The 26837-nt window shown below is 40.9% G+C and overlaps 1 protein-coding gene across 1 annotated transcript in view; it reads right to left on the bottom strand.

Moving 5' to 3' along the window:
* The window catches only part of RERE (arginine-glutamic acid dipeptide repeats), a 308722-nt gene that overhangs the window by 241865 nt on the left and 40020 nt on the right, over window positions 1-26837 (bottom strand). Inside the window, exon 2 of the mRNA XM_080801487.1 lies at window positions 11334-11802. Coding sequence (XP_080657613.1) covers window positions 11334-11658 — 325 coding nt within the window. The 5' untranslated portion in view covers window positions 11659-11802. The remainder of the gene's footprint in view (window positions 1-11333; window positions 11803-26837) is intronic.

Below are 26837 nucleotides of genomic sequence, written 5' to 3'. Positions count from 1 at the left end.
CCATCTCCTTTGGAAGTTCTGAAGACAGAAACTTAATGACTATAAATATTTTCCTTTAGTAGATGTACACATCTGAAAAGAATGAAAGACTGAAAAACCTGTGATTAAAGATTAAGTAACCCAAATTAATTGGAGTGGGAATTAACCTCCTTAAACTGATATGCACCCTTTATCCCTGCAAAGATTTAGAATTAAGATTTAAGAGAATTAATACTATATTAACATTTTCTGAGTCAATAAAGGAAATCAGGATATATGTGATATTTTTATCCTTTTTATAGTTAAAAAAAATTTGGCTTATAACAACAGACCTGCAATTCCAATTTTGAAAAGTAACACTTACCTAGGACTTTATTATAGGCCTGGCCCTTTCTGAAGTGGCCCTGCATGTCTGTGAGTTCACTCACTTACTCCTCATCACAGCTCTTCAAGTGGGTTCCCTGATTCCCATTTTGCCAAAAAGAAACAAAAGCACAGAGTTTGTTCCTTGTCACCTCCACCCATCTTCAGTGGCTGAACTAGTGGACTGTGCTGGACTGTCTCTTTGTGTGAAATGGACTCAAACACGCAGTCCGGACTGAAACCTAAATGAGTTTCTGCCCACCACTGAAATATCTAAGACACCTTTACAGGTTCACTTCATCCATAGGTCTAATCCACTTCACTTACAAGAAGGGTTAAGTACTTGAGAAGGTTTATGTTAATAGATCCCTTAACAATAGAAATCAAATATTAAATTATTTAATAAGTCTAAATGCTGAAGATACTACTTTATCAATAAGACCAATTATATTTCAAAAAAGCCTTAAAAGTGACTGTTAAAATTTACTTAATTTACAAAAGGGTTAAAGGTAAGTAAACTGAACTTTTTAAGGTAGAGCACTGTCCTTTAATTATAACCTCAACAAACTGAATACTGAAGTCAACTTTTTTGTTGCATACTGTGTGTGTGTGTGTGTGTGTGTGTGTGTGCACGCGCGGTCTTTTCTACTCATAAATATACACCTTAAAAGACCCTTCCCAAGAAAGTTCTTAGATCAACTGCTCTGTACATGTGTTTATTGCCCAACTCCTAAAGGAGATGTAGCTGAGACAATATTTTTGAAGAGTCTACCCAAGAAACAGAGTGAACCCTCAAGTGTAGTCACTACCCCTGCCTATGCCTATAAATATGTGGGGAATGAATGAGGAAGTGCCTAGAATGTGGGATCCAGAAAACAGAAATGAGTAGATTGCCAGAAAGCTACGCTCCTGAATTTGATGCTTACTGCTCATTAAAACGGTTTCAAAGAATTACCATTTAACGTGTTCTTACCATTAACAAGGGTGATTTTTAAATGGACACATATGAAACATTCTTGTTTCTTTTGGAGTACACAGTTTTACAATATATTCTAATTCAGTGGTTCTCATGTAGATAATAACTTCTACTATAATACTATGTATTATGTTGTAGTTCTGCAGAAAATGCTCCTAAAAATAAAAGGGCTTATATAAAATACAGGGAAAGGGGCAGATTCCTCAAAATTTCTATGCAGCTCAGAAATCAGATTCTACATTTCCTCCAATCAATAATTATACCTCAAGAAAGAAGACATCCAGGCACCCGAGCAGCTGAAGGCTGCTGTAGAAAATGTTTTAAAATACGTAAAGGGCCACCTGGGTGGTTCAGCCAGTTAAGCGTCATTTCAGCTCAGGTCATAATTTCAAGGTTGTGAGATGGAGCACCGCATTGGGCTCCACACCCAGATTTTCCTTCTCCCTCTCCCTCTCCCTCTGCCCCCCACCCTCTTCCTCTTTTACAAACAAGAACAAAAACAAAAACAAAAACAAAAAACAAAACAAACAAACAAAAACAACAGATTGGGGCTTGAAGGCACCAGAAGAATACAAATTAACATGGGGCTTTTGTGAACGTGAGCACAGCAGGCAAGGCAAAGTGCCAGGGTCAGAGCAGGTACGGTGGGTGCACCTCCCTGGGGAGAGATCCCTCCAGTGCAGGCACTCATTATTTCACTTCACTTTAAATAGAGACGAAAGGGGTCATACCAGTCCAACAGTCAAATTAAAGGTTTAAACTCTCATCTCCTTTCTCCTTTTCTGCTACAATATAATCCTATATTATACTATGTAATGAATTATATGTTCTAATCTATGCCACTCTATTCACACTCCTCTGGCCTAGAAAGAGCTGCATACGAGCCAGCCATCGACACCATTCCTCTATTTACCTATCACATACACAGCGAAACCAACTATAAATGTCCATGTGGTGTTACAAGATCTCACTGAATCTACTGCCACAGTGAGAGTCTCCTGATGAAGCGGCAAACTGAGCAGGTGTCATTTTTCTGGCTGCCTCTCATCTAGTTCCCCGGCTGGCTCTCATCTATGTCCCCTACAGAAAAGCTCCCTAATTTCACTGTGGGAAATTATTTTAAGCCCTACGATGTGCAGTTTTAGGGGAGCAATAAATCGAGGTTTCTGTTTTTAATCCATGACACAGACATGCAATTCAGGCTTGACCAACCAAATTTACTCTCCCGGGAATGTGCCTCAAACTGAGTGACAGCAAGAACAGGAAAATGCTTAATGGCACTGTAGGGTCTGCGGCTCCAGGAATGCAGGAGAAACAACAGAAATGACCACCAGGCTGCCATCTTCCAGGCCCCCCTCCTCTCCTTAACCCTTGACTCTCCCCCCTAAAGGATGTATGCCCAGGACATATCTCCATAAGTAACTCAATACTTATGCAGGAAACAGGAGCATCAGGACTCCCCCATACCCTCCGATCACCAAATACCCTACCTTATATGGCTGTAAACCTACGCACTGTCTTAACCCAGATAAAAGACTCCTCCAACCCCCGAGGGCACCTTTAATAAATCTTGCCTTGCGCCTACCTCACCTGGTGTCGTGTTTATCTCGCCTGTAAAACCTTACAGGCACCTGTTCTGGTGGCGGCACCCAGAAAGAATGGTCCGTAGTTCCCACCAACCAAAACTAAGAACTGCCCTCATTCCAGGGAGGTTTCCACCCAATCTGTGAGTTTTCCTACCAACAAGTTATTTGTGTGTGTGTGTGTGTGTGTGTGTGTGTGTGTGTGTGTGAGATGATGCGACCTACGTTCTCTCCAGCTTTGCGTTCAAAAAACTTTAACAAAGACAATATGCTCACTTTTATTAAATCACAAAACTATGTATTTCTCTTTCAGTTGCTGAGTTAAGGGTTTAAACTCAGTAATCAGCATTTGCCTAAATATTCTGGAACAATTTACCTCTCCTGGCTCAGCTTATTTCCCATAATTGTCATGCATTTACCTTTTTAACAATCGTGTGTGTTTGCTAATTTCCAAAAGCCGGCAAAATTCTATCATTTGCATTTTCCAAGAAACGGGCCTCTCTGTTTCCAAAGGTATCCAAAGGTACGTTTTGGGCATTATCTTCAGTATTTTATGCAAACACCTATCCATTCTTGGCTTTAACAATTCTGCCACAGGCCCATGCCATCTTACAAACTAGCTGTGTGACAATGACCTCTGTGTCTTCCTCTCCTTATCTGTGTAACAAGGAAACAATGACTTTATTTAAAGGACTAGCAACAACACATGTAAAGTAAGCCCAGTACTGGTAACAGCAGATGCTTTAAACGTGGTGGTTAGTCATCACCCATGGTTACAGCTTCCTCACTCCCTCGTGTGTCTGCTTCCACCCAAGTTCACAGTGCCCTCGGCAATCAAGCACAAGATCCAAACCATCCCCAACTGACTAGTCGACTGCTCTGTTCCCCCTGAAATATATGTGCTTTATTTCACATCAAAATCTCAAGTCGTGAAAGCGTATCTTCCTTCCCCACCACATTTTTTTACTTCTGTTTTTTTGGTTTGTTTGTTGTTGTTGTTGTTGTTGTTTCTGGAGCTGCCTAAGTTCTAGTCTGCCATAAATAAGTGACATGTGCGCTGGGATACTGGCTTCTCAGCCCTTAAAGCAATATGTTCATTTTCTATTTGTACATTAACTTGAAAAAGACTAGGATGTACTGGTCTGGATTAATGATTCTCAAACTTTTATATATATTTAAATCCCTTGGAATCTTATGAAAACAACAACTCTGATTCAGCAGATCTCGTGTGGAACCTGATATTTTGCATTTCTAACCAACTCTCTGGCCAACACTTAGAGCACCAAGTATCTGGAGCACATGTCTCACTATACTTAATGACCCTTTCCTTATGAAATCAAAAAAGATACAATTAATTAGTCTTAAAATTTCCTTTAATCTCCATTTTTTGGTTACAGTAACTTTAGAACAGTTTCTCTTGTTTCTTCTATCCTTGTAGAGATGAAGTAGTAACCCTTAATGTGCTAAAAAATTCTTTTACATATACAGAAGTTGCTAACATCCTAATAGGCAATCACTTCTTGAGCTCAGAAAAAGATGAAATAAAATTTCAATAGAAACTGGAGGGGTGCCTGGGTGGCTCAGTGAGTTAAAGCCTCTGCCTTCGGCTCAGGTCGTGATCCCAGGGTGCTGGGATCGAGCCCCACATCGGGCTCTCTGCTCAGCAGGGAGCCTGTTTCCTCCTCTCTCTGCCTACTTGTGATCTCTGTCTGTGAAATAAATAAATAAATAAATCTAAAAAAAAAGAGAAACTGGAAAAAGGGGGCGTCTGGGTGGCTCAGTGGGTTAAAGCCTCTACCTTTGGCTCGGGTCATGATCCCAGAGTCCTGGGATCGAGCCCCACATCAGGTTCTCTGCTCGGCAGGGAGCCTGCTTCCCCCTCTCTGTCTCTGCCTGCCTCTGCCTGCTTGTGATCTCTGTCAAATAAATAAATAAATAAAATCTTTAAAAAAAAAAAAAAAAAGAGGAAACAGGAAAAAGATGGGACACCTGGATGGCTCAGGCGGTTAAGTATCTGCCTTTGGCTCAGGTCATGATCCCGGGGGCCTGGCACTGAGTCTCGAGTTGGGCTCCTCGCTCAGTGGGGAGATGCTTCACCCTCTGCCTGCCACTCCCCCTGCTTATGCGCTCGTTCATTCTCTTTCTCTGACAAATAAATTTAAAAACAAAATAAAAGAAACAGGAAAAAAATTAATGTAATCTACAACTGAAAGCACACTAGAATGTGATCAAAAATAAGAAATAAATTTTCACCACTGTTCTAAGGACAATGAGGTGCCCACTCAAACCTGAGTCTACCTAGCAACAAGGCTCTTCCCACCTGTTACAGACCAAACTGTAGTCCCCAAAATTCAGATGTGATATCCTAACCCTCAATAACTCAGAATGTAACCTTACAAGAAGAAAAAAGGATCAAGAAGATGTAATGAGTTACAATGAGGTAGACCCTAATGCCATATGCAGCAAGGTGAGGGCCCTAATCTACCTTGATTGGTATACTTATGCAAAGGAGAAATTTGAGCAGACGCAGACAGGTACAAACGGAGAATGCCATATGAGGACTGAAGGTATGCTAGCACAGTCAAGGAACTACCAGAAACTCAGAGAGACCTGAAGAAACAGATCTCTCCTCCTGCCTTCAGAAGGAGCGCTGGCCCTGTTGACTCCTGGATCTTGAGGTTCTAGCCTCCAAAACCTATGAGACAATATATTTCTGTTGTGCAGCAAGCCACTCGGTCTGTGGTACTTTGTTATGGCAGCCCTAGCAAAGGCATACACTGCCTCACCGTGCTTCCTCCTCCCAAATAAAAGGTCCTAAAGATGATTGGGCAGACATACAATCATAGCAGAGTCTGGCATGCCGATGAAGATCTTGGGCTTGATCCTACTGCCACAAGGGATCCACTGAAAGGCAGTAAGCAGGTTAATACTAGTTTCATTGAGTGCAAACAAATGTGTAACACATGTCAAATCACTTTCATTCAAGCTGACAGGCCCTATCAGTTTCTTTATCTAGAATGTATGTTTCTTATTACACAACAAATATTCTTGCAATCTTCAGAAAAACTTGTGCCTCAACCCAAAGTAAGAATGCCACAAGACACTTTCATTTGTGTGTCACATCTACCTAAAATTCTTCTACAAGAGACATAGATAAAAAGTCACAGATCAAATGCAGTTTCAGTTTCTCCAAAAATTTTATGTGCTGGAACACAAAACGGCAGAATTTTTATTTTGCTTTATTTTATTTTTGCTTTTATTTCTAATGTTTGTCTTAGTGATTGCCATAGAAAAGCTTTCAATTATTCAGAGAATCAAGACTTTGAAACCAAAGTCAGGCTGTGACCAGGTCCAAGCGTAACCCCTCAGCAAACACTCAGTAGCTAAATGTTAAGAGATGCCATTTGTTAAAACACTGGGAACTCTCTTTCCTCTCTAACTAGGAACTTGAATTAAAGGGAAATTATCCATTAGGAAAACAGTTTCATGTTTTAACTTTTTAAATAAATTTTTCATTGAGGTATAACACACACCCAAAAAGTACAAAGCACGATAAACTACCACAGTGCAAGGAAACCCATGTAACTGGCAGTGTCACCATAAAAGGGAACATGACCAGGCCCTGGAAGTTGCTTTTATGCCTCCTTCCAGACACCAGCACCCATCAGCCTAACTACCACCTGACTTCAAAACACCAAAAACTGGCCTGGAATCGTACAGTATAAGACTTTTTTGTGTCTACTCAACTATTTTTAACTTCAGTAGTTGTTTAAAATATGTGTATTTCATCCACATTCAAACCAGATTCCCAGGTTTTATTTTGTTTAGTGTAATTTTTTCCAGCTTAAATTCCACTTGCATCAAAGGCAATTAACACCTCAGTGTTCAATGTATATTCAGTTCTAGTTTCTATGTCTTTTTTTTTTTTTCAGTTCAAGTCCCCACATTCTAATAAAGGGGGAAATTCTGCAAATAAAAGGAGGAAATGTTTTATTTTACCTAAGATTTCATAAACCACGAACTTAAAGTTCTTTGTCTTCTATATATAAAATTTATCTTCATGAAAAGTAACAAACTTTTTCATAAGGGTATAAGGAACACAGATGCAACAAACTTGAAAATCCTGAATCTTGACTCCCTCTACCCCAATGTATATGAGGAAGATTTCTGTTATTCTAGGAATATATCTAGGGCAAATGGAAAAGTCAAACAGAAGTAGCAGTGGATATGACAAAATACAAGAAACGCAGAACCAACTTAACAGGCATTTTTTTTTTAAGAACATGCTTCCTTATCAAAATAGCAAGCAAACTGATATGCCAAAATGAAAAAGCATTTCTCAATAATTTGAATTTAATTTTTGACTGTTCTACCTGATCAGGAATTTTTAAAAAAAATCATAGTATCTAACTGAAAATGGTGAATACACGATTGGTAAGAATGGAAATGGGTACTGGTACTCACTACAGAAAATGGTATAGAGGTTCCTCAAAAAACTAAAAACAGAGCCACCATATAGTCCGGCAATTCCACTTCTGGATATTTAGCTGAAGGAACTGAAATGAATATCTAGAAGAGATATCCACACCCTTACGTTCCCGGCAACGTTATTCACACCCTAAGTGGCCACAAATGGATAAATGGATACAGAAAACGTGGTATACAGATACATATTATCCTGCCATAAAAAAGGGGCAGGGGAGAGAGGGATCCTGACAACTACATGAACCCTAAGGGCATCACGCTAAATCAAAGAGACAAAAAAAACAAATACTGCATGGTGTCCCTTATATATGGAATCTAAAAATACCAAACTCATGGAAACAAAGATCAGATTAGTGGTTGCCACAGGGAGGGGTGGAAGGCTGGGAGGGAATGGAGGGAAGGGTGGAGGTGGGCAAAGGGTACAAACTTCCAGTCACAAGATAAAAAAGTTCTGGGGATATTATGTACAGCACGATGACTGCAGTTAACAATACTGCACTGCATGCATGAAAGCTATTAAGAGAACAGATTTTAAAAGTTCTCACCACACACACACATACCTACATGTAGTGACAGATGCGTTAACTAGCCTTATTGTGGTAATCATTTTGCAATATACACATATTTAAAATCACTACATTGTACATCTTGAACAACATTAGATGTCAATTATATCTCAGTAAAGCTGGGAGGGGAGAAAACAGTGGAAAGAAATTAATACGCCACCTACAGCAGACTTTAGAAATCAGTATCCTACGCTAAGGAAGCCCATAAGGGAAATCTGGCTGCACACAGCTGTGTAATAAATCAATTTGTTACCGTGACAGTCATCTCAAAAGTAGAGTAACGGCTGATAGACAACAAAGAAGTTAGATTAGACATGGGGCAATATATAATAGAGCCCCACAAGGTTTCTGTTTTGGTTCTTATAAGAAGTCAGTGAAATCATTCACTGGCAAATAAATGATTCAAGACAGACTTCCATATTCTAACTTACTCCACTATTCACTCATCCATCCCATTATTCTAACTCTGACATCACTACTCAGTCAACAAATGTTTGAAAAGTTTTCAGAAATTTATTTATTCGACATATTTTAAAATACACACTATATGTACATTACTGTCACAGACAGGAATTCAATGATAAGCAAAAAAACCAGACTTTCTACCTTTACAAAGGAGACAGATATGAATCCTAAAATAACAGAAATAAAAAGAAAATTATTGGTTGTAAGTTCTGGGAGAGGAAAAGCAGTAACACTGAAAGGGGAGCACTGAAAAAAAGGACAGGAATTAAGTATGTCTGTCTGTGTGTATATGCAAGAGGGGTTCACTAGCCTGAGGCAACAGCAAGTTGCAAGGCAGGAGGTAACAGGGGCAATAAGTAACTCAAGTCCATCATGCTGAGCTCTGGAGGACAAAATAAAAATAACTCCAGATATGCGGAGCAGGGCAAACAAGAGCTAGTTGTGACCATGATGAGAATAAAATTTAGCTAGTGAGAAACTCCAAGGAATACCCATTTTCTCAATAAAATCCCATTCTTTCCAGACTAAATAATCTGAAGAACACTGAGAGGCCAAGGTCAGTCTCCTTACCACAGAGTCACACATCCACTGGACCTGTGCAAACCCCAGGTCATAATACTGTCAGCACCTGAGTACAAGGGGCACCTCAGACAAAGTGGTTATGCTCTGAGTGTCACAAAAAAACTTTCACATTACTTTTGGTTTTCATCGATTCTTTGTAGCATATGTAGCTTCACGAGAGAGCCTATCTTTTTCATATTTCACAAAGGTCCTCAGATTTACGAAACAATGCCTGCCTTCATAAATTACTCAGTTCAACTCCAAAACCCTTAAAAACTCACTGTAAATAAGCCATGAGTGACACCCCTTCATACACTCTTCCACACATCAAGCAGGAAGGGCTTCTACCATCCACTAGAAGGTGCAAGATCAATGTGTAATGGCTCCCAAACCCACTCCCTCAAATCTGGTTTCTCTTAGGGAGATAATCAGCAGAAACAGGGTGCCACAATCCCATAAATGGGGAATAAACAGCAGATTTGGTGGGTTTGGTTTTGTTTTTTTTCACATGTTATAAAGGTTACCAGAACTGCAAGACTTCTCAGGGCCATTAACTATGAATCTCTTATGACAGGGACAGTATGTACAGCACTTCCCATATGTGTCTGACTACAAATATTTGAGGAAAGCATCGCCACTGACACAGGAGTAACATTCCCCTGAGAAAGGTGGGCATTCAGTACTGCACGAGGCAGCAGGCCTTTTGACAATGATCCAGACGATCACATAACCACACTGACTTGTTATGTATCACGAGAAAAGGAAAACAAGTAAGATCTTTCCTTATTTTGATTATTTTCCTTATTTATGATACTATAATCTGTATCTAAAGAAGTTAACACATTCTCACAATTTAGAATTGAATAGGTCGATAGCATGTAATGTGCGGTAACTCTGAAATGAGATATTCTTCAGCAGCTCAGGTATTCTTACTGTCCAGTATCTGAGTCTTCTAAATCACAGACCCTAACAATAGTGCAATGCACATAACTCAATCTCCCCCACAGAGCTCTAGCTCGCCTAAAACCTAATGCTATACTTTCATGTCATGTAAGTATCTTCTCAGTTAATCATCAATAAATTATACTTGTGACTAGAAGTTTATCTAGGTAAGTTCTAATACTGTTCTTATCTTTTGAAATTTAAAACAAATTCCTATACAGGAATAAAAAAAAAATCTGGTACTTTACACAAAGTTCAGAAAAGTTACAGTATTCCTCGGTAAAACAACTATACAACATCAACAACAGAACCTAATTTCTTTACCCTCCCTTCCCTGGAAGAACAGCAAACTGGGAGGCTTTTAATCTCTTAATTATACCTCATGAAATTCATGTCACTTCTCAGCATCGTAATTCATTCAAACGATTTTAGCTGGTTTTACTGACTTCTGTAAGAAAAAAAACTTTAAAACACACAACCCATGACATGAAAAAAGAAAAGTTCTGTGGGGCGCCTGGGTGGCTCAGCTGGTTGAGCCTCCGGCTTGTGATTTCAGCTGGGGTCATGATCTTACGGGTCATAGGATACAGCCACAAGTCCAGCTCAGCAGGGAGTCTGCTTGGGATTCTATCTCTTCCTCTCTCTGCCCCTCCCCCCACTCGTGCATGTACTTTCTCTCCCTCTCTCTCAAAGAAATAAATAAATCTTTGAGGGGGGAGTTTTGTGGGTGCCCAACAGGTTCTCGATCACTGGTTTCCCTGCATCTCATCTGAAGGCTGAGTCTGTCTCTCTCTGGACAGTGCTATAAGGCTCAATACACTGAGTAAATTATAGTACATTTTCTGGAAAAGAAAGCAAGTTAGTTGTCTTCATCTATTATCACTGGTTAGAGATTCTGAAGCTCAGTTCCTTGGAAAAGGAGGTTATCAGGAGAAATAAACTTTAGTCTGAAGGCCTTTAAAGATACTTCAGCTTCTGCTCACTGCTGCAGCTCATGTGAAACATCCCGCTCCTAAGAATCTTCACTAAGGTTTACTTATCCTACCACGCGTTCTATTCTGGTTCTATTCTGCAGGGTCGCCACTGCCTAATGGTGTTGAACATAAAGGGCAGGGAAGCAATCAAACTATGAGATCTACTGAACAGATGGTGAAGCAAGAGAAGCAGCAGCACAAGGACACAAAGAAAGAAACTGACAAATGCACTAACCAGGACAAAAGACCAAGTTGAGGGAGACACAAGCAAGAAGCCAGCGCATCCAACTGTGCCGAAGTGGGTCAATGTGTTTCCTACCTTGATTTTTTTCTACCCAAAACCACTATCTCCTTTTCTGGGTCCCCTGTCTTCCCTAACGTGTAAAGAGGTGTGTAAATGCGGATGACAATTCGCCACCACACACACTGTGCTCCTTACCTCCTGGTCTGTAGACAACATCATCCTCAGTGATGTAAGAGGTTATCTCGCCAGTGTCTGTCCTTTCATAACGAGATTTTTTTTTCGGTGGTTTCTTTTTGTTCTTCTTCGTGGACTCCTCCGTGGTGGCACTATTATTGTCATTATCCTCATCTTCGCTGTGGTCACTCTCAGCATAATTTTTGGCTCCCCCTTCCAAGGTGCAGCTCCTGCGAGGTCTTGAATTTTCACCCTCTCTTGCTTTGTCTCGTTTCTCTCTCTCTCGGTCCCGATCTCGGTCCCGGTCCTTCTCTTTCTCTTTGTCTTTGTCTTTATCAGCTGTCATGATTCTCCACGTGCCTTCTTCTGTCCTCTCACGGCTAGGCCTCCGTGAAAGGTAGACAGTAAGCCTGGGCTTCAGTCTTCTGAATTTCTCACTCAATTCCAGGGAAAATCCAACCACTCCAACTACCCCAACGTTTCAAAAACGCTAGGCAAGAAAAGAGAGAAAGAGAAACTGATTTTACTTTAACATTTTCTCATATTTCCTTCCTAAAATAATGCTTTGTTAAATGAATCTCTTACTCATGTTTTAGTCCCAAAAACCTGCCAAACCATTGGGAAAAAGTTAGGGCAAGTGATACAAAGTTTAAGTATGTGACGTTTTTGGCCTCAGCTAGTATATGGCTTGGGATGTACTACCACATCAATAACGAAAACATCTCAATGCATAATAGTAAACCACACTTTCTGCTCATCAATTGTTCTCTTCTTTTGAAGGAAAAAGTAACACATACCTAATACACAATATATAATGGGTATAATTACATAAAAGGAGCTTCATAACCCACAATATTAATTTACAAGGGCAAGAACCTATATACTGAAAGTATTAACACGGGGGTGGGGGGGGGATAAAAAAAAATTTGGATAGCCTGGAAAAATGTCTCAAGATGTCTCTCACAGGAACTACCTTCTGAAAACTCTTTCCAGCCACATCTCCAAATTTCCAGAGCTCCTCTAAAGAATAAACACAGGCATTGACTCAAATAAAAGTGATGACCCTCAAAGCAAGAGTCTTGCCTTCAACTGCAATTCTTTCCATCTTCTAAGTCTACTGCTCTAGTTATTTTCCAGGAAAAATGGTATCTCTGAATTATCTCTGCCTTAACAAAACAGCTTCCAAAAACAATCTTCCATCTTTAGGGAATACTAGGTGGTTTTTACATGCTTTCAAATTTCTACTATTAATAACTTCCCTAGTAAACTCCTCTCTAGAACTAAGCCCAACAAGGAAAGACTGAAGTTTTTAAGACTTTACGATGAGAAGAAAGACTCTCCAATCTCAACCCCACACAATTCTTATAAAAATTTTATAGGGTGAGGGGAGGACAATGACAGACAGACATGGACTATTTTGTTTACAAGTCAGTTTTAGGACAGTCATAATTACCAGTAATTTATCTTTTGCCATCCTGAATCATCTTCCTCAACATCTCTCATTTGTTGAACAATCTATACTAAATACTATCTACATGCCAGGTGTTTGGAGCTGAAGACACAATGAGGGAAAAACTCCAGAGTCCTTGCCCTCAATGCTCTAGTGCCCCCACCCCCCCCCCCAAAAAAAAGCCAACAACTGATCAATATGAGAACCATCTGTTTCTTATGTTACTAGGGCCAGACAGAAGACGACATATGCAAACCAACAAAAGATTGGTCCTTTTTACTCAGACAACAACAAACAAATCAACTTGCAATTACATGACTTAAACACAGAGAAAATTCTATTTGGTCATGCCAAAACCATCAAAAAGGATCATATACTCTCTCTAAAGCTCTTAGGTCAACTCTGACACCAGAAAAGACCTCTCCATAAGTACTTCAAATGTCCCCAGGCATTCAAGAAAATATAAAATATTCACAACCACCTATGGAAGACAGACCTATAAAGGAGTAATAATGCTGACAACTTAAAGTCAGAAGAGAGAAAGCGTGTAGCACAGACTTAGATTACTTCCTTCTACATAGGAAATACAATTCTAGACAGGATTTCAATTTTCCAAACATATTTCAAGAAAATGAAAAATTATCCTAGTGCCTGCAGAAGTTCTGCCGAGATGAATCATCTGCTAAACAGACAGTAATATACTCCCAAGTCCTTGTAGGCCACTAGTATTAGCAACTGAAAATACACAAGGAGACATACTACTATCTCCACTGGGCTGAAGTTCAAAGCATGAACAAGCCAATCATGCAAGAAAGAAAACTACTAGCAAACACCGTTTTTAAAACGTTCCTCTTTGACAGTGAAAACATAACAAGGTCTACTTGGAATCTAAAAAGAACAAGCAGCTTAGGCTGAAAACTTCTCAGATAAAACTCAAGGACAGACAATTGATGAATTTAAGAAAAAGAGCATTCTCTCCAAAGTTAGCAAAATAACCAGAAAATTATGTAAAAATATTATTTCAGCTCTCAAAAAGGATAGAAATATTAAGTCCATGTCATACATTCAACTACTCCTTACAAAATCATATACTAGCTTCTATTTACAAAGAAATTTGAGTTACTTCTGCCAAGACTAAGCACGAAAGAAAAATTCAAGAAACAGAGGGCATCCACAAAATAAAACCCCGTGTGTATATCCAAAACTTTTAGGTAACGAAGAACAGTGATAATCCAAAGCAAAAGTCAACCAATTACCATTTACATCTGACTCTAAAACACAAAGCAACAGGGATGTATTTTTTTCCCTCTGCATTTACCACACTAATCAGATTTCTTCTGAGCCTCATTATACAATGGCCAACACACAATAATGAGACATTTGAGGAAAGGCACCCAGAGAGAAACCAGATGGCAATGACAAGTGTAGCCATCACTTCAATTTGCTAGAAATGATCTACCAATACAATAGCATTTTTGTTAACAATAAGGGGTTTAGGGACGCCTGGGTGGCTCAGTTGGTTGGGCGGCTGCCTTCGGCTCAGGTCATGGTCCCGGCGTCCTGGGATCGAGTCCCACATCGGGCTCCTTGCTCCGCAGGGAGCCTGCTTCTCCCTCTGTCACTCTGTCTGCCTGTGCTCGCTCTCTCTCTCTCTCTCTCTGACAAATAAATAAAAAAAAAAAAAAAAACAAAAAAAAAAACAATAAGGGGTTTATAGAGCAGGTTCCTGCCATGATCTCATTCAATTCTTTCTCAACAGCTCAGTGAACTTGACAGAAGTCACCATCCCCACTTTATAGACTACAGAAGGGAAACTGAGAAGAAATCATGTGCATGAAGCCATACAGCCAATGATTCTGCCAAACCCCATCCGACCCGATTATAACCTACTACTCAGGTCGTAATCTGTGCCCCAACATCACCAGCTCTTCATCAGTGCTAACTTTTCCTGCATGCATCCAGTCTGATAATTTGCACAGAGAGATTTAGGAAACACACTTACTTTGCCCTTCCCTTCCCCAAAAGAAATTTTTATCCAGTAACAAAGACAAAAATATTGAAGGTATTTCTATTGATTCACTTGCTCAACCCAGTTAAACAAAAACCAGTATAAGATACTTTTTAAGATTTTATTTTTTTATTTATTTGAGAGAGCAAAAGCGAGGCGTACTCATACATGAATTGGGGGGGAGGGCAGAGGAAGAGAGAATCCCAAGAAGACTTCCCACTGAGCTCAGAAACCCACGCAGGGCTCCATCCCACAACACCAAGGATCATGACCTAAGCAAAATCAAGAGTTGGATGCTTAATTTCCTGAGCCACCCATGTACCACTATAAAATACTGTAAAAACAAAAGAAAAAAGAAAATCTAATCTAGAACATGTTCAGATTCACAAGTCTATTCACTGAACAAATGTCTACCAAATGCCTACTGTGTACTAGTTACTGCTCTAGGTTTGAGGAAAGCAGCAGAGAACCACACACAAACTTCCCTGCTCTTATGGAGCTGATGGTCCAGGGAATGGAAAGACACCATAATCAAAAGAATGATATGTATATAGTATATGAGAAGATCTTAAATACGGAATCCAATGGGGGGTGGGACGGGACTCAGTATGGAAGACTTTCAAGGAAGGCCTTGGGCTAAGCCCCAAGCGAGAGTGTTAAAGAAAAGGCCATGAGGGTACATGAAGGGAGCTCATTCCAGCAGAGGGGGAGGAGGTGCAAATGTCCAGAGTCAGAAGTGAGCTGAGCACACACAAGATCCAGGAGGCCAGTGGGGCTGCAGTGGCATGAGGAAGAGGGAAAGTGGAAGGAGATGAGTTCAGAGAGGTGGAGGAGGGCTGAATCCTGCCTCATTAGCCAGTGTAAGGACTCAGGAGCCTTTACTCAAGTGCCATGAAGTGACATGAAGTGACTCGAATGACACTTCAGCCACTGCAGGGATCTGAGTAACAGAGAAAGACATGATCTGACTACGTTTAAGATCACTCTAATCATTGAGAAAAAACCTAAAGGGATGCAGGGGTTACAGCATGAAGACCAGTGAGGGAGGAGGCTTACTATATAATAAGCCAGGTAAGAGGCAGAGGTAGCTGGGACAGACCAGCACGACAGGGGCAGAGAAGGGGAGGAGTCTTATTTTCTGTGTATTTTTAAGGTAACTGTCAAACTGGATGTGCTGACAAACTGGGAGGTGAGGTGTGACAAAAAGAAGCCAGGAACTACTAACTCCAAGGGTTCTGGCATGAGCAGCTGGATGATGAAGCAGGCATTATGTGAGTTTTGGAAGAAAGATTAAGAGCTCAGGTACGAACATGCTAAGTTTGAGAGGCTTATAAAAACCACACAAAGATTTTCAGTAGGCAGAGGTCCATGCTGGAGATAAAGATTTACTTTTTAATTGAGTTTTTAAAGCCATGAGATTGAATGAGATCACCAAGGAAGTGAATGTGCATAGTTTTTCTAAATTTTTTAGACCCACAAAAACCTTTAGTACTCATGCTTGAGTGGAGAGCATATTCAAAACAGACCTGCAACTTACAAATTTCCAAAAGCAGCACCCCTAGGATTCATTAAAAAACATGTATTCTTCTCACTAGTTCCCACATTTATCAGGTTGCACTTCATCATTTTATCTTAACTGATAAAAATCTGGTCAGCCAGCCTAGCTGTACTCTCATCTTATCAAAGTCAAAGGCCTTCAAGAGTCAGTGATACAGAACTACTACTCTTTATAACTTCAGCTAGTTCACCCTCCGCATAAACATCGTTTGCCTCTTAAAGTGAAGCCAACAACCGCTCACAAACCCCTCAACACGACTTACCAGAACTGATTCAGAAAATGCTATAAAATTCCTGTCATGCTCAGGGCCCAAATCTTATTTTAAGAAAACCATTTCCTGACACTATTTAAGCAGTCTCAGGAGGTTAGACCCATGTCAGAACTGGACTAAAAAGCCAAGACCCAAGATCTTGGCACTGCTATGTACTGAACTGCCTTGGGCAAATCACTCTACCTCTCCAAATCCGTTTCACTGCTGTAAAATAAGGACAATCACCAGTGACCTCCCAGAACTGCTTTGAGAATTAAGTTAATTAAGCATACCTTATGCATACGCACTTGCCGACTATGAAGTGCTTTACAGATGCAAACTCTCACCAGTAGATAATACCCAATAGTATATCCTGCTATGCAAGATACAAATGTAGCCAAACATCATCCCCACCCTCCAGAGTTTAGTGCCTCTTGTGGTGCGGGCTGGGGGTGGAGGGATTCTAGTGTACGACTGGGAACTAAATTGTGTAAAATGGACTACAAATGACAAAAATTCAAAAAGATTGGGCGCCTGGGTGGCTCAGTGGGTTGGGCCGCTGCCTTCAGCTCAGGTCATGATCCCGGGGTCCTGGGATCGAGTCCCGCATCGGGCTCTCTGCTCGGCGGGGAGTCTGCTTCCCTCTCTCTCTCTCTGCCTGCCTCTCTGTCTACTGTGATCTCTCTCTGTCAAATAAATGAATAAAATCTTTAAAAAAAAAAAAAATTCAAAAAGATCTTCTCTGGGATCATGTAAAACTCACTTGTCCATGAAAAGTTGCCACTCCCTCCTGAGGTCTCACTCCCTGAATGCTAATAATCCCAGTTATTCAAGCCGTATTCTATAGGACACTTGACTCACCAAATGCAGCTAATGAAGTACAATTAATTCTTCCTCATTCAACCACATCAAGAAATATTTGTCTGTCAAATGCCCAACCACACAGCAAGCATTTGGCTCAGCTCTTAGGGTCCACCGGTCACAGCCTGAATATCTCTATAATGTTATCTACTGCTCCCCCCTGATTCAGTGACAAGGCATCAACATCTTTCACAGAGACTAATACAACTGCCTTCTAACTGATCTCTGCGACTAAAATTTTGTTTTTTGCCCTCCTTCCAATTCACCCCGCAATGCAGCCAGCCAGCATGTCCGGCTCTGCACCAGTCTTTTTAAACAGCTTTACAGAGATATAATTCACACCCCCACACAATCCAGCCTTTAAAGTACAATTCACTTCCAAAGACTGGAGAGAACCTCACGTCCTGACTGCCCCTTGGCTTCTCCAGCTCCCTCTCCACCTCTCGAATGTGCTCCAGCCCCCTCAAAGCACTTCCTTCCATCTCAGGAACCCATGTGCTTAGAATACTCTCCCCCTCCCCTTGGTCTGCCTAACCTCAGCTCACCTTCAGGGCTTCAGGCATTTCTGCTCCCTCACTCCAGGAAGGCTCCCAGTACTCCCCAGTCTGCCTGTAAAAGGGCCCTTGCTCATCCCATTACCATCATGCACTGCTAGCCTATGACCACTCTCCACTAACTGACAAGGACCATGGCTACCATATCCTGTTTACTGGAACAACTCCCATTACAGCAATTTCCCCTCTCCACCAAACCCACTGTAGAGTGTCAACCTCATTATCATTTGACCATTTGACTTAACACACACCCTCCTTCTGGAAAGGCTGCTCACGTTTGGCTTACCTGGCACAGTCCTCTCCTGGGTCTATCAACCTGATCCTCCGCCCCCAGAACCCCACCAGCCAGAGCAGGAGTTCTACAGGGCACTGTGTCCCCTTTCTCATCCTCGACTTCCATCCTCATCAATCTCGTACACGTCCACCAGCCCACAGGTAACACAAACAGACGAGTGACCACAAACGTACATGTTTACCAAACCTCGACAGAATGAAAACTGTCCACCTGAAGTCTCCTCCTGGAGATCTCAAACGTACCTCAACATATCCAAACTAAAGGCATGCTCTGGCCCCAAATGAGCCCCTCTTCTAAATGGTCTCTCTCAGTGACTGGTGCCCCTCCTCATCCTTGCCATGCAGGCTAGACACCTAGGCAGCATCATTAGTGCCCACCTTTCATCCTAGCATCAACCCATCCTGTCACTGTTACCTCATAAATTTCTCTCAACCTCCTCTACTTCAGGGCACCTCCAACACCACAACCTCAGTTACAGCTTCTAGGATGGCTTTTCTGGACCACTTCAACTGGCTTCTCTTCAAATCCACTCCTATGAGCCCTTACAGTTCTCCTTCTACACTTCAGCCAGGGTGCAACTCTCAAAAGGCTGATAGGATTATGTCAATCACACCTTAAAAATGGTCATTCAATGACTTCCCACTTCTGTCGGCTAAAAACCCAAATCATAACATGATCTACAAGGCCCTTGTATTTTTTCTAATGTTTTCTTAAGTTATCTCTACCCCTAATGTGGGGCTTAAACTCATAATCCCCCAAGACCAAGAGCTGCATGCTCCTCTGACTAAGCCACACAGACTCTCCAAGCCCTTCATCTTCTTATCCGAATCATCTCACACCACTCTGGCATTCCTTCCCTCAATTCCCTGAATACACCCCACTCCCCTCTGCCCCGAGCAAGTACTCTGCTCAGGTCCTTCCTTTGGTCTGTGATGCTTCTCTCCTTTCTTGGCCTATGTGTCTCCTACTCTTCCTTCAGCTCGCAGCTCAACAACTTCCTTGAGATGTCTTTTCCTGTCCAAAATGATTAGGTTAAATCCCTTTGCAACACTTTCTACAACTGTAAGTTCACATTTATTTGTGTGACTTGATTAGCAGCTGTCCAGAAGCTAGAAGCTCCATGAGAAGTTGACCCTTGACTGTTTTTGCCCCCTCTTGTATTCTCACATTTCTCAAATCCTAACTCTGCCTGGTATGCAAAGATGAGCAATAAATCATCTTTTCCTGCCCTCCGCTTCACACATGAGCTAGATAAGCAAGAGAGCACTATGATAAGACTTTTATTTGGGAAAGAAAATATTTCATGAGCAAACAAGTGAAGTGGTGCTCGCGCTGGATCATAAACCATGAACAGGGTAGGGATGAGCAAAAAGATAGAGAAAACATTTCAGGTGCAAAGAAGTACAGTAAGAAGAATGGTGGATTAATCACCATCCTTAATGGGAACTACAGGGAAAAACCAGTAGGAAATGGGCTGGGGGAGGGGCACGTGGGAAGGATAGTTAATGGAGGCTCCTAAAATAATAAAGCAGCTATCACTCACTGAGCACTTAATATGCACTAAGCATTTTACACATTAATCCATTTAATCTTCACCAGATTAGTAATTATTCAAGAAAAAACATGTAAACCAGGACATATGACCAACCTAACTCTGCTCAGTAGGTACAATCTGTTATGTACATTTTCCAATGCAAAAGCAACCACGGAGAAGCTGAGCAAGTAGACCAAAATCACACAATTATGTGTTAGATCTAGGATACATATAACCAGGCCGCACGCAGCCTTTGGGGCCTATACTCTTAACCACAAGGCCATACTGCCTTAAATTATCCATCCTTAAAAGCTAAGTTATCCAAAACAACAGGCTAAGCAAACAGGTGTCAATGAAGGCTCTTGAGACAAAAGGAACATTTTGGAAACATTCACCTTGGTTGACTGGAGACGTAGGAGTTGTTAGTTCCATCTGAACAAGCTTGCTTTCCAATCCCCTGTCTCTGAAAGCCTAGATCAGGAACCAAAGCACCCCAAGAACTTCCGCCTTTGCCATTTCTGCATTTAGCATTCTCCTTTAGGAACAAAATGAGATGGTCCAAATGCAGAAGACGCAAGAAAGCTACCCCATCTTCCCGGCCCTGCCTCTAAGAGAACCAGCTGCAGCCTGCATGCCAAGGAAAACTAAAAAGGCATGCTACAGTTGGGCAACTTGCTTTCAAAAGGAAACCAATTTTCTTCTCCTGTTCCTTTTCATATCAACATCCTGGGAGAGAAAATGTAATTAATGACTTTTGCTCTAGAAAGGGAAATGTCACTCCAACACTTGCCCTCTCTGGATAAGAAATACGGTATTCTCATAAACAGCAACCTGCTGCAGAGAATACTTCAAAATATGGCAGAGAAATCACCTACAAACCTGCAAGGTAACACTGAAATATGGGGTCAGCAGGTCTGTGACCCCATGCAGAGGTAAGACTATGTTTTACCCGAAACTGATGTGGTACTAAGAGTAGTTCTTCTGTGTCAAAATAAATGAGTTGTGAAGTTCTTCCGCCTGACAAGCTCAACAGTATAAGCGAATGAGTGGTTACACATGCCCCGCCAACAATTCTCTACATTTGGGGTTAATGAAAACTTAAACTCAATCAATCCTGAGTTAGCATACCCGGTACTGAAAGAACATTACGGAGATGGGACAATGGGACGCACAGGTCAAATTCAGGGAGGGACCTCTGTGATATCAAAACAGAAGGAAGTGCTGAATGAATGTCCCTTATTCAAAAGTGGATGTAATGCTTAGAGTAGTATTTCCTCCTCTGAAGCTTGGGGGGAAAGTGGAAAGAATAAAGATTAGTGGACTCTTTGACAATTTCTTCCAAAAACACTTAACAATCACAAAACAAAGAACCTGCAAAGGGTGGGGAAAGCACCCAAAACAGCAACACTCTAGATTACAATTAACAACACAATTAAATTGTTTAAATAACAAATATATAATCTTTTATTGAAGTAGGTTAAGGAACTCCCAAAGATGAGGTGTCTAAGGAGGTTTCCAACAAGGAAATAACTAATCAACCATTCAATCATCCCTTAAAGAACACACAAACTCATTCAACATAAGCAACTGCTTTCCTATACTGTTAAATGTGAAGTTCTACCAAATACACACAGAATTTTTTGCCTTGCACACTGCCTAGAGCTATGTCACTTCTGCTCAGTGGATTAAAGAAAATTCAATGGTCACTCTAAAGCAGGCCTTCTCAACTGTGGCATGATAAACATTTGGGGCCAAATCATTCTTTGTTGTGGGGAGGCTGTCCTGTGTATTATCCCTGGGTCTCTACCCATGTAGGCTGTAATAGCACAACCCTCTGCTCCAATCAGGACAACAAAAAATAACTCCAAATATTGCCACCTATCCTCTGGGAAGCAAAGTTGCTTACAGTTGAGAACTGCTGCTTTAAACAAATAAATTCTGTCTATCACAGAGATTTCAAGGGGCTAAGCATGTATGTTGTTTTGTTCATAATTATGCTTAAGTAATATGCAATCCATAAAGCAAACACCATTACAAAAACTCTAAGATGGCATGTTCTTTGTTCTCTGCAATAAGCTAGACTAATTCAAAGCAATGCCTGAAATAGTATTACACAGGTCCCTGACACTGAATTAGGAAAACAGAAGTAACATATCCTGAAAATCTTGATGTTTCCGGGCAAGCCCTGAAGGGTTGTTAGGAGTAATATTACTCATCAGTGACTTGCCTAATCATGGGGCCAAGTGGATGCTTCTGTTATCATTTAATTAAAGAGAAAACCTGATGTCCACAATGCCAAGTATAAGGGAAACCAAATGCCTATGAATCCAAGCCCCTGATACGAAAGGGGATAGAATTCCTAAACTCACTTTCCCAAAGCACAGCCATAAACAGAACTCTAAGCAGAGAGATGACTAAAATACATCCACACTCGGGGCGCCTGTGTGGCTCAGTGGGTTAAGGCCGCTGCCTTCGGCTCAGGTCACGATCCCAGCGTCCTGGGATCTAGCCCCGCATCGGGCTCTCTGCTCAGCAGGGAGCCTGCTTCCTCCCTTCTCTCTCTGCCTGCCTCTCTGCCTACTTGTGATCTGTCTGTCAAATAAATAAATAAAATCTTAAAAAAATAAAAATAAAAATAAAATACATCCACACAACAGAACATTATTCAGCAATAAAAAGAAGCAAAATACTGATACATGTTACAACATGAATAAGACCTGGAAAACATTATGATACATGGTGGGGAAAGCCAGTCACAGATGTGTCCAAGAAAGGCAAATCCACAGAGACAGAAAGCAGATTGGGGGTGGGTGTCATGGGACTGCTATGGTTACTAGGTTCCTTTTAGGAGTGATAAAAATGTTCTAGAATTGACTGTGGTGATGGTTGCATCTATCTGTGAATATATTAAAAGCCATTAAATGTATAATTTAAATGGGTAAATTATATGTTAATTATATTTCAGTAAAGCTATCCAAACACACAAACAGCAATGTTACAAACAAGTAAGAAAAAGCTCAAGCTTACTCCAGCTAAGAAAAAAGGTACACCTGGCTAAAATAAGGATAAGCTTTGACCTCTGGAACTAACACCACCTCTTAAAGCTGTAAAGGCATAGTTAATTAAACATATAGAAGGAGGTTTTATTTCATGTAATGCTAAAAATGAAAGAGAACCGTCTTTAGACCACAACAATCTTTAAAACACAGGAATATGGGGGCACCTGGGTGGCTCAGTGGGTTGGGCCTCTGCCTTCGGCTTGGGTCATGATCTCAGCGTCCTGGGATCGAGTCCCGCATCGGACTCTGGAGCCTGCTTCCCTCCCTCTCTCTGTCTGCCTCTCTGCCTACTTGTGATCTCTGTCTGTCAAATAAATAAATTAATTAAAAAAAAAAAACCACAGGAATATGTAGTCAGGTTTACCACCTTTATCCAACATGTTCAAAAGCAGGTAAGATGGACAGGGTGGCTTTAAGTCTGCAGGGTTCCAAGATTCAAAGTAATTCCCAACCATGGCACAGAAGCTCTCAGCATTTGATGACAGGGTGAATTTTATAGTTAATACAATTACACTTCAAACACATATGAAAAACCAAAAGCATTCATAATACACTTCTAATCCAGAGGTACAAATTACATCAAGGGAAAAACAGAATCATAAACTCACTGGAGCAGTCCTTCTAAAAACACTTAGAATCTGACCCTTAGATGAAAACAAAAAGTAGCCCTGACTAAAAGAAGTCTAAGCCAAAACTCAACTGGCCATTTTCTATGTGTGAGCTATTCTAAAGGTTTTTGGTGTTTTGTTTTGTTTTTTTTATTTGACACAGAGATAGATAGTACAAGTAGGCAGAGCAGCAGGCAGAAGAAGAGGGAGCAGCTGGCTCTCCCCTGAGCAGGGAGCCCGATGAGGGGCTCGATCCCAGGACCCTGGGATCATGACGGGAGCCGACGGCAGCAGCTTAAACGACTGAGCCACCCAGGCGCCCTATGTGTGAGCTACTCTAACTGGGTGTGACACTCTCTAGGTTGACCACATGTATTGCCCTGCCATCTCTGTTGGCCTGCGGTCAGTCAGAGAAAAACAGAAGAGCCACCAGATCTACTCAACTGCAGATGCAGGCAAGCAGTAAGTGAGCAGGGAATACTGAGAGTCCCAGGGCCTGGACCACAACACTGATCATCAAATGCACACAAAGTCCGGAGCAGACTCTCGGTTACTTCTTCCACTAACTCAGCATATATCCATGTGTGACCAGAATACACAAAATCTCTAACCTCAGACAGAGCTGAGAGTTTAGAAAGAAGAGAGAGAGAGAAGGCAAACAAACAGGAAAATACATAGTTTACTACCTGGTGATAAGTGCTATGGAGAAAAGCAAATCCAGGCAAAGAGGATGAAAGGTTGTTAAGTTATTTATGGTAATCACTGATAAGAGGTCATTTGACTTAAAGAAAGTTAAGTGAGCAAGTTGTGCGGTTAGCCAGGGGGAAAGCACTCCAGCCAAAGAGAAAAGCAAGAATGAAGGCCTGAGACAGAAACGTGCCTGGCATATCCAAACAGCAGCAGAAGGCCAAGGTGGCCAGAGCAGTGGAGACAAGAAGGAAGCCAGAGATGAGAGGAAGTTGGGAGCATTTACTGAAATAAGAGAAAAGCCATTGTAGGGTCTTGCAAAGAGAAGTAACTGAGTTACATTATAACAGATTCCCTCTGGCTGCTGTAGGGATAAGCAAACTACTGATTCGGGCAATGTAGTGGTCACATGGGTGCTAGCAGAAGTCAGAACAGAGACTGTTCAAGCAAAGCCGTCACAATCTGTTGTCAGACTGGATATAGTATGAGACAAAGAAGGGGCCCAGATCTAGGCCTGAGCAACTGAGCTGTCATTTCCTGATCTTGGGACAAGAAGGAAAACTGGGAATTCTGTTTGAAACATATTAAATTTGAGATGGCTAGTAGATAGCTAAGCAGAGTTGAAAGGTCAGAAAGCTTTGGGCATGTAAATCTAGAAGTCCTCACCATAAAAGTAGTATCAACAACCATGTGACTAGACAGTTGAAATATAGGGATGAAATATTCCAAGGTGGCAAGAAAATAATTTGCAGCAAGTAAGAAACCACTGAGAGGCCAACTATATTTGTGAATGACCAGTGAAGCTACAGTGACAGGATGGTGGAAAGACTGTATCAAGACCATATTCTGAAAATCCCAAAACGAAAACAATAGAGGGATTTATTCACAGAGAGACCCACTGCACATGTAAAAATTGCCTATAGACAAATTCTATATTAATGATATTACCAAATGCTGCATTTAATAAAATCTAGGCTGCTACAGTCTTAGTTGGTTTCCACTCCAGGAAGACGTAAGAGGGGAACACTCCCCCACCCTGTTTCAAAGGGAAATATACCTGTTGTCCAAATGAAGACTTAAGGGTAGGGTATGCTGTTTGAAAGGTTCTCTCCTTGCAAAGTAATAGAAGAGAAGTACTGGATTTTAAAAATAACTTCCATTAAGTAATATTTCTTAGGCCCTGAAGTGAACACTGTACACTTAAGGTCTATGTGAAAATGAAAAGAAAGAAAGAAAACATAGTGATTAAGCATTGAATTCAAAACAGAAGTTCAATCCCAGAAAAACAAAGTTTAATAGGCTCATTAGTGATGTTTAGTTGGTGCCATAATTTGAATCCTAAAGAAGAACTGGTAAGTCAAAGAAGTATTATTTTTAAATGTTTAATATGAAAGGTGTACCTAGATTAAAAATCTATGTGCCTTATCAAGAAAATTATGATTACATTAATCAATGAAAGAAAGGAAACAGTGCCAAATTCAAAAAATCATACTCTGGAAATATAATTTTAAAAGATCAAATTACCAAATTCTGGCTAATGACAAAAAAGATGTTTCCAACAACGAGAGAAAATGCAATATTCTTCTGTCATTTGCTACCTCCTCTATGAACAAATTCTTTCATGAATGGTGACCTTCCAGAATCTGAAACTATGTTCATCAAAAAGTCTTTATCAGAAACTGAATGTAGGGGCGCCTGGGTGGCTCAGTCATTAATCCTCTGCCTTCGGCTCAGGTCATGATCCCAGGGTCCTGAGATCAAGCCCCACATCGGGCTTCCTGCTCAGTGGGAAGCCTGCTTCTCCCTCTCCCACTCACCCTGCTTGTGTTTCCTCTCTCGCTGTCTCTCTCTGTCAAATAAATAAATAAATGGTTTAAAAAAAAAAAAAAAGAAATTGAATGTAGTCATTTTATGCCTAGAATCTGACACAAAAATGTATGGTTCACAGAAGATGCTCAAATTTCCCATTACAAATTTGGAAAACACTTTATTGGGTATTTTAGGTAAATTCAATTTCTATTATCTTTCCTCATTGTTATTTCCTATCTTATAGTAGAAAATACACAATGAATTTTGCAGAGTCCCATATAAGCACCTGCAAAATATTTCCAGTATGCTATAGAAATACCATCTCCTACGTTTGTGAACAGTGGTAAGCATGAACTCCAGGTAATGTGAACAGTGCAAGCATGTTCCACAGTTGACTATTTTAGATTCCCTGTACTCACTGGGCCAAAAGACTAATCACATTAACATTCAGAATAAGAATAACCATAAAAGGAGGGGAAGGGTCACTTCCCAGTAAGACAGTCTACATTTCTAAATAAGCATTCTTACATATAATTATATAGCTGCCATCATTCATCAGCAATGATGGCAGTACCGCTAACGTTTTCTCAGCACTAAAGTCTCTCCATGACCAAGAAGGGTAACCAAGATGCCAAGAGCAGTTAAGTGATATATGACACATACAACAAGAAGCTGAAAAGCACAACAGTCAAATCTGTGGGTGCATGAGCCACATGGACACTTCCCATTCTGAAACATAAAAATGAAGAAACTATAAGTGGAAAGAAGGAAACTATGGAAGGAGGCATGGTACAGCACAAACCAACAGAGTGTCACCTGAAGTTCCTACTGCCAAGTGCCAGCACTAACCTA

Source organism: Martes martes (genome assembly GCF_963455335.1).
Source record: "Martes martes genome assembly, chromosome: 4".
In the NCBI taxonomy this organism is placed as follows: domain Eukaryota; kingdom Metazoa; phylum Chordata; class Mammalia; order Carnivora; family Mustelidae; genus Martes; species Martes martes.
Note: the sequence above shows the minus strand (reverse complement) of the source record. Positions and strands in the feature narration are given on the sequence as shown.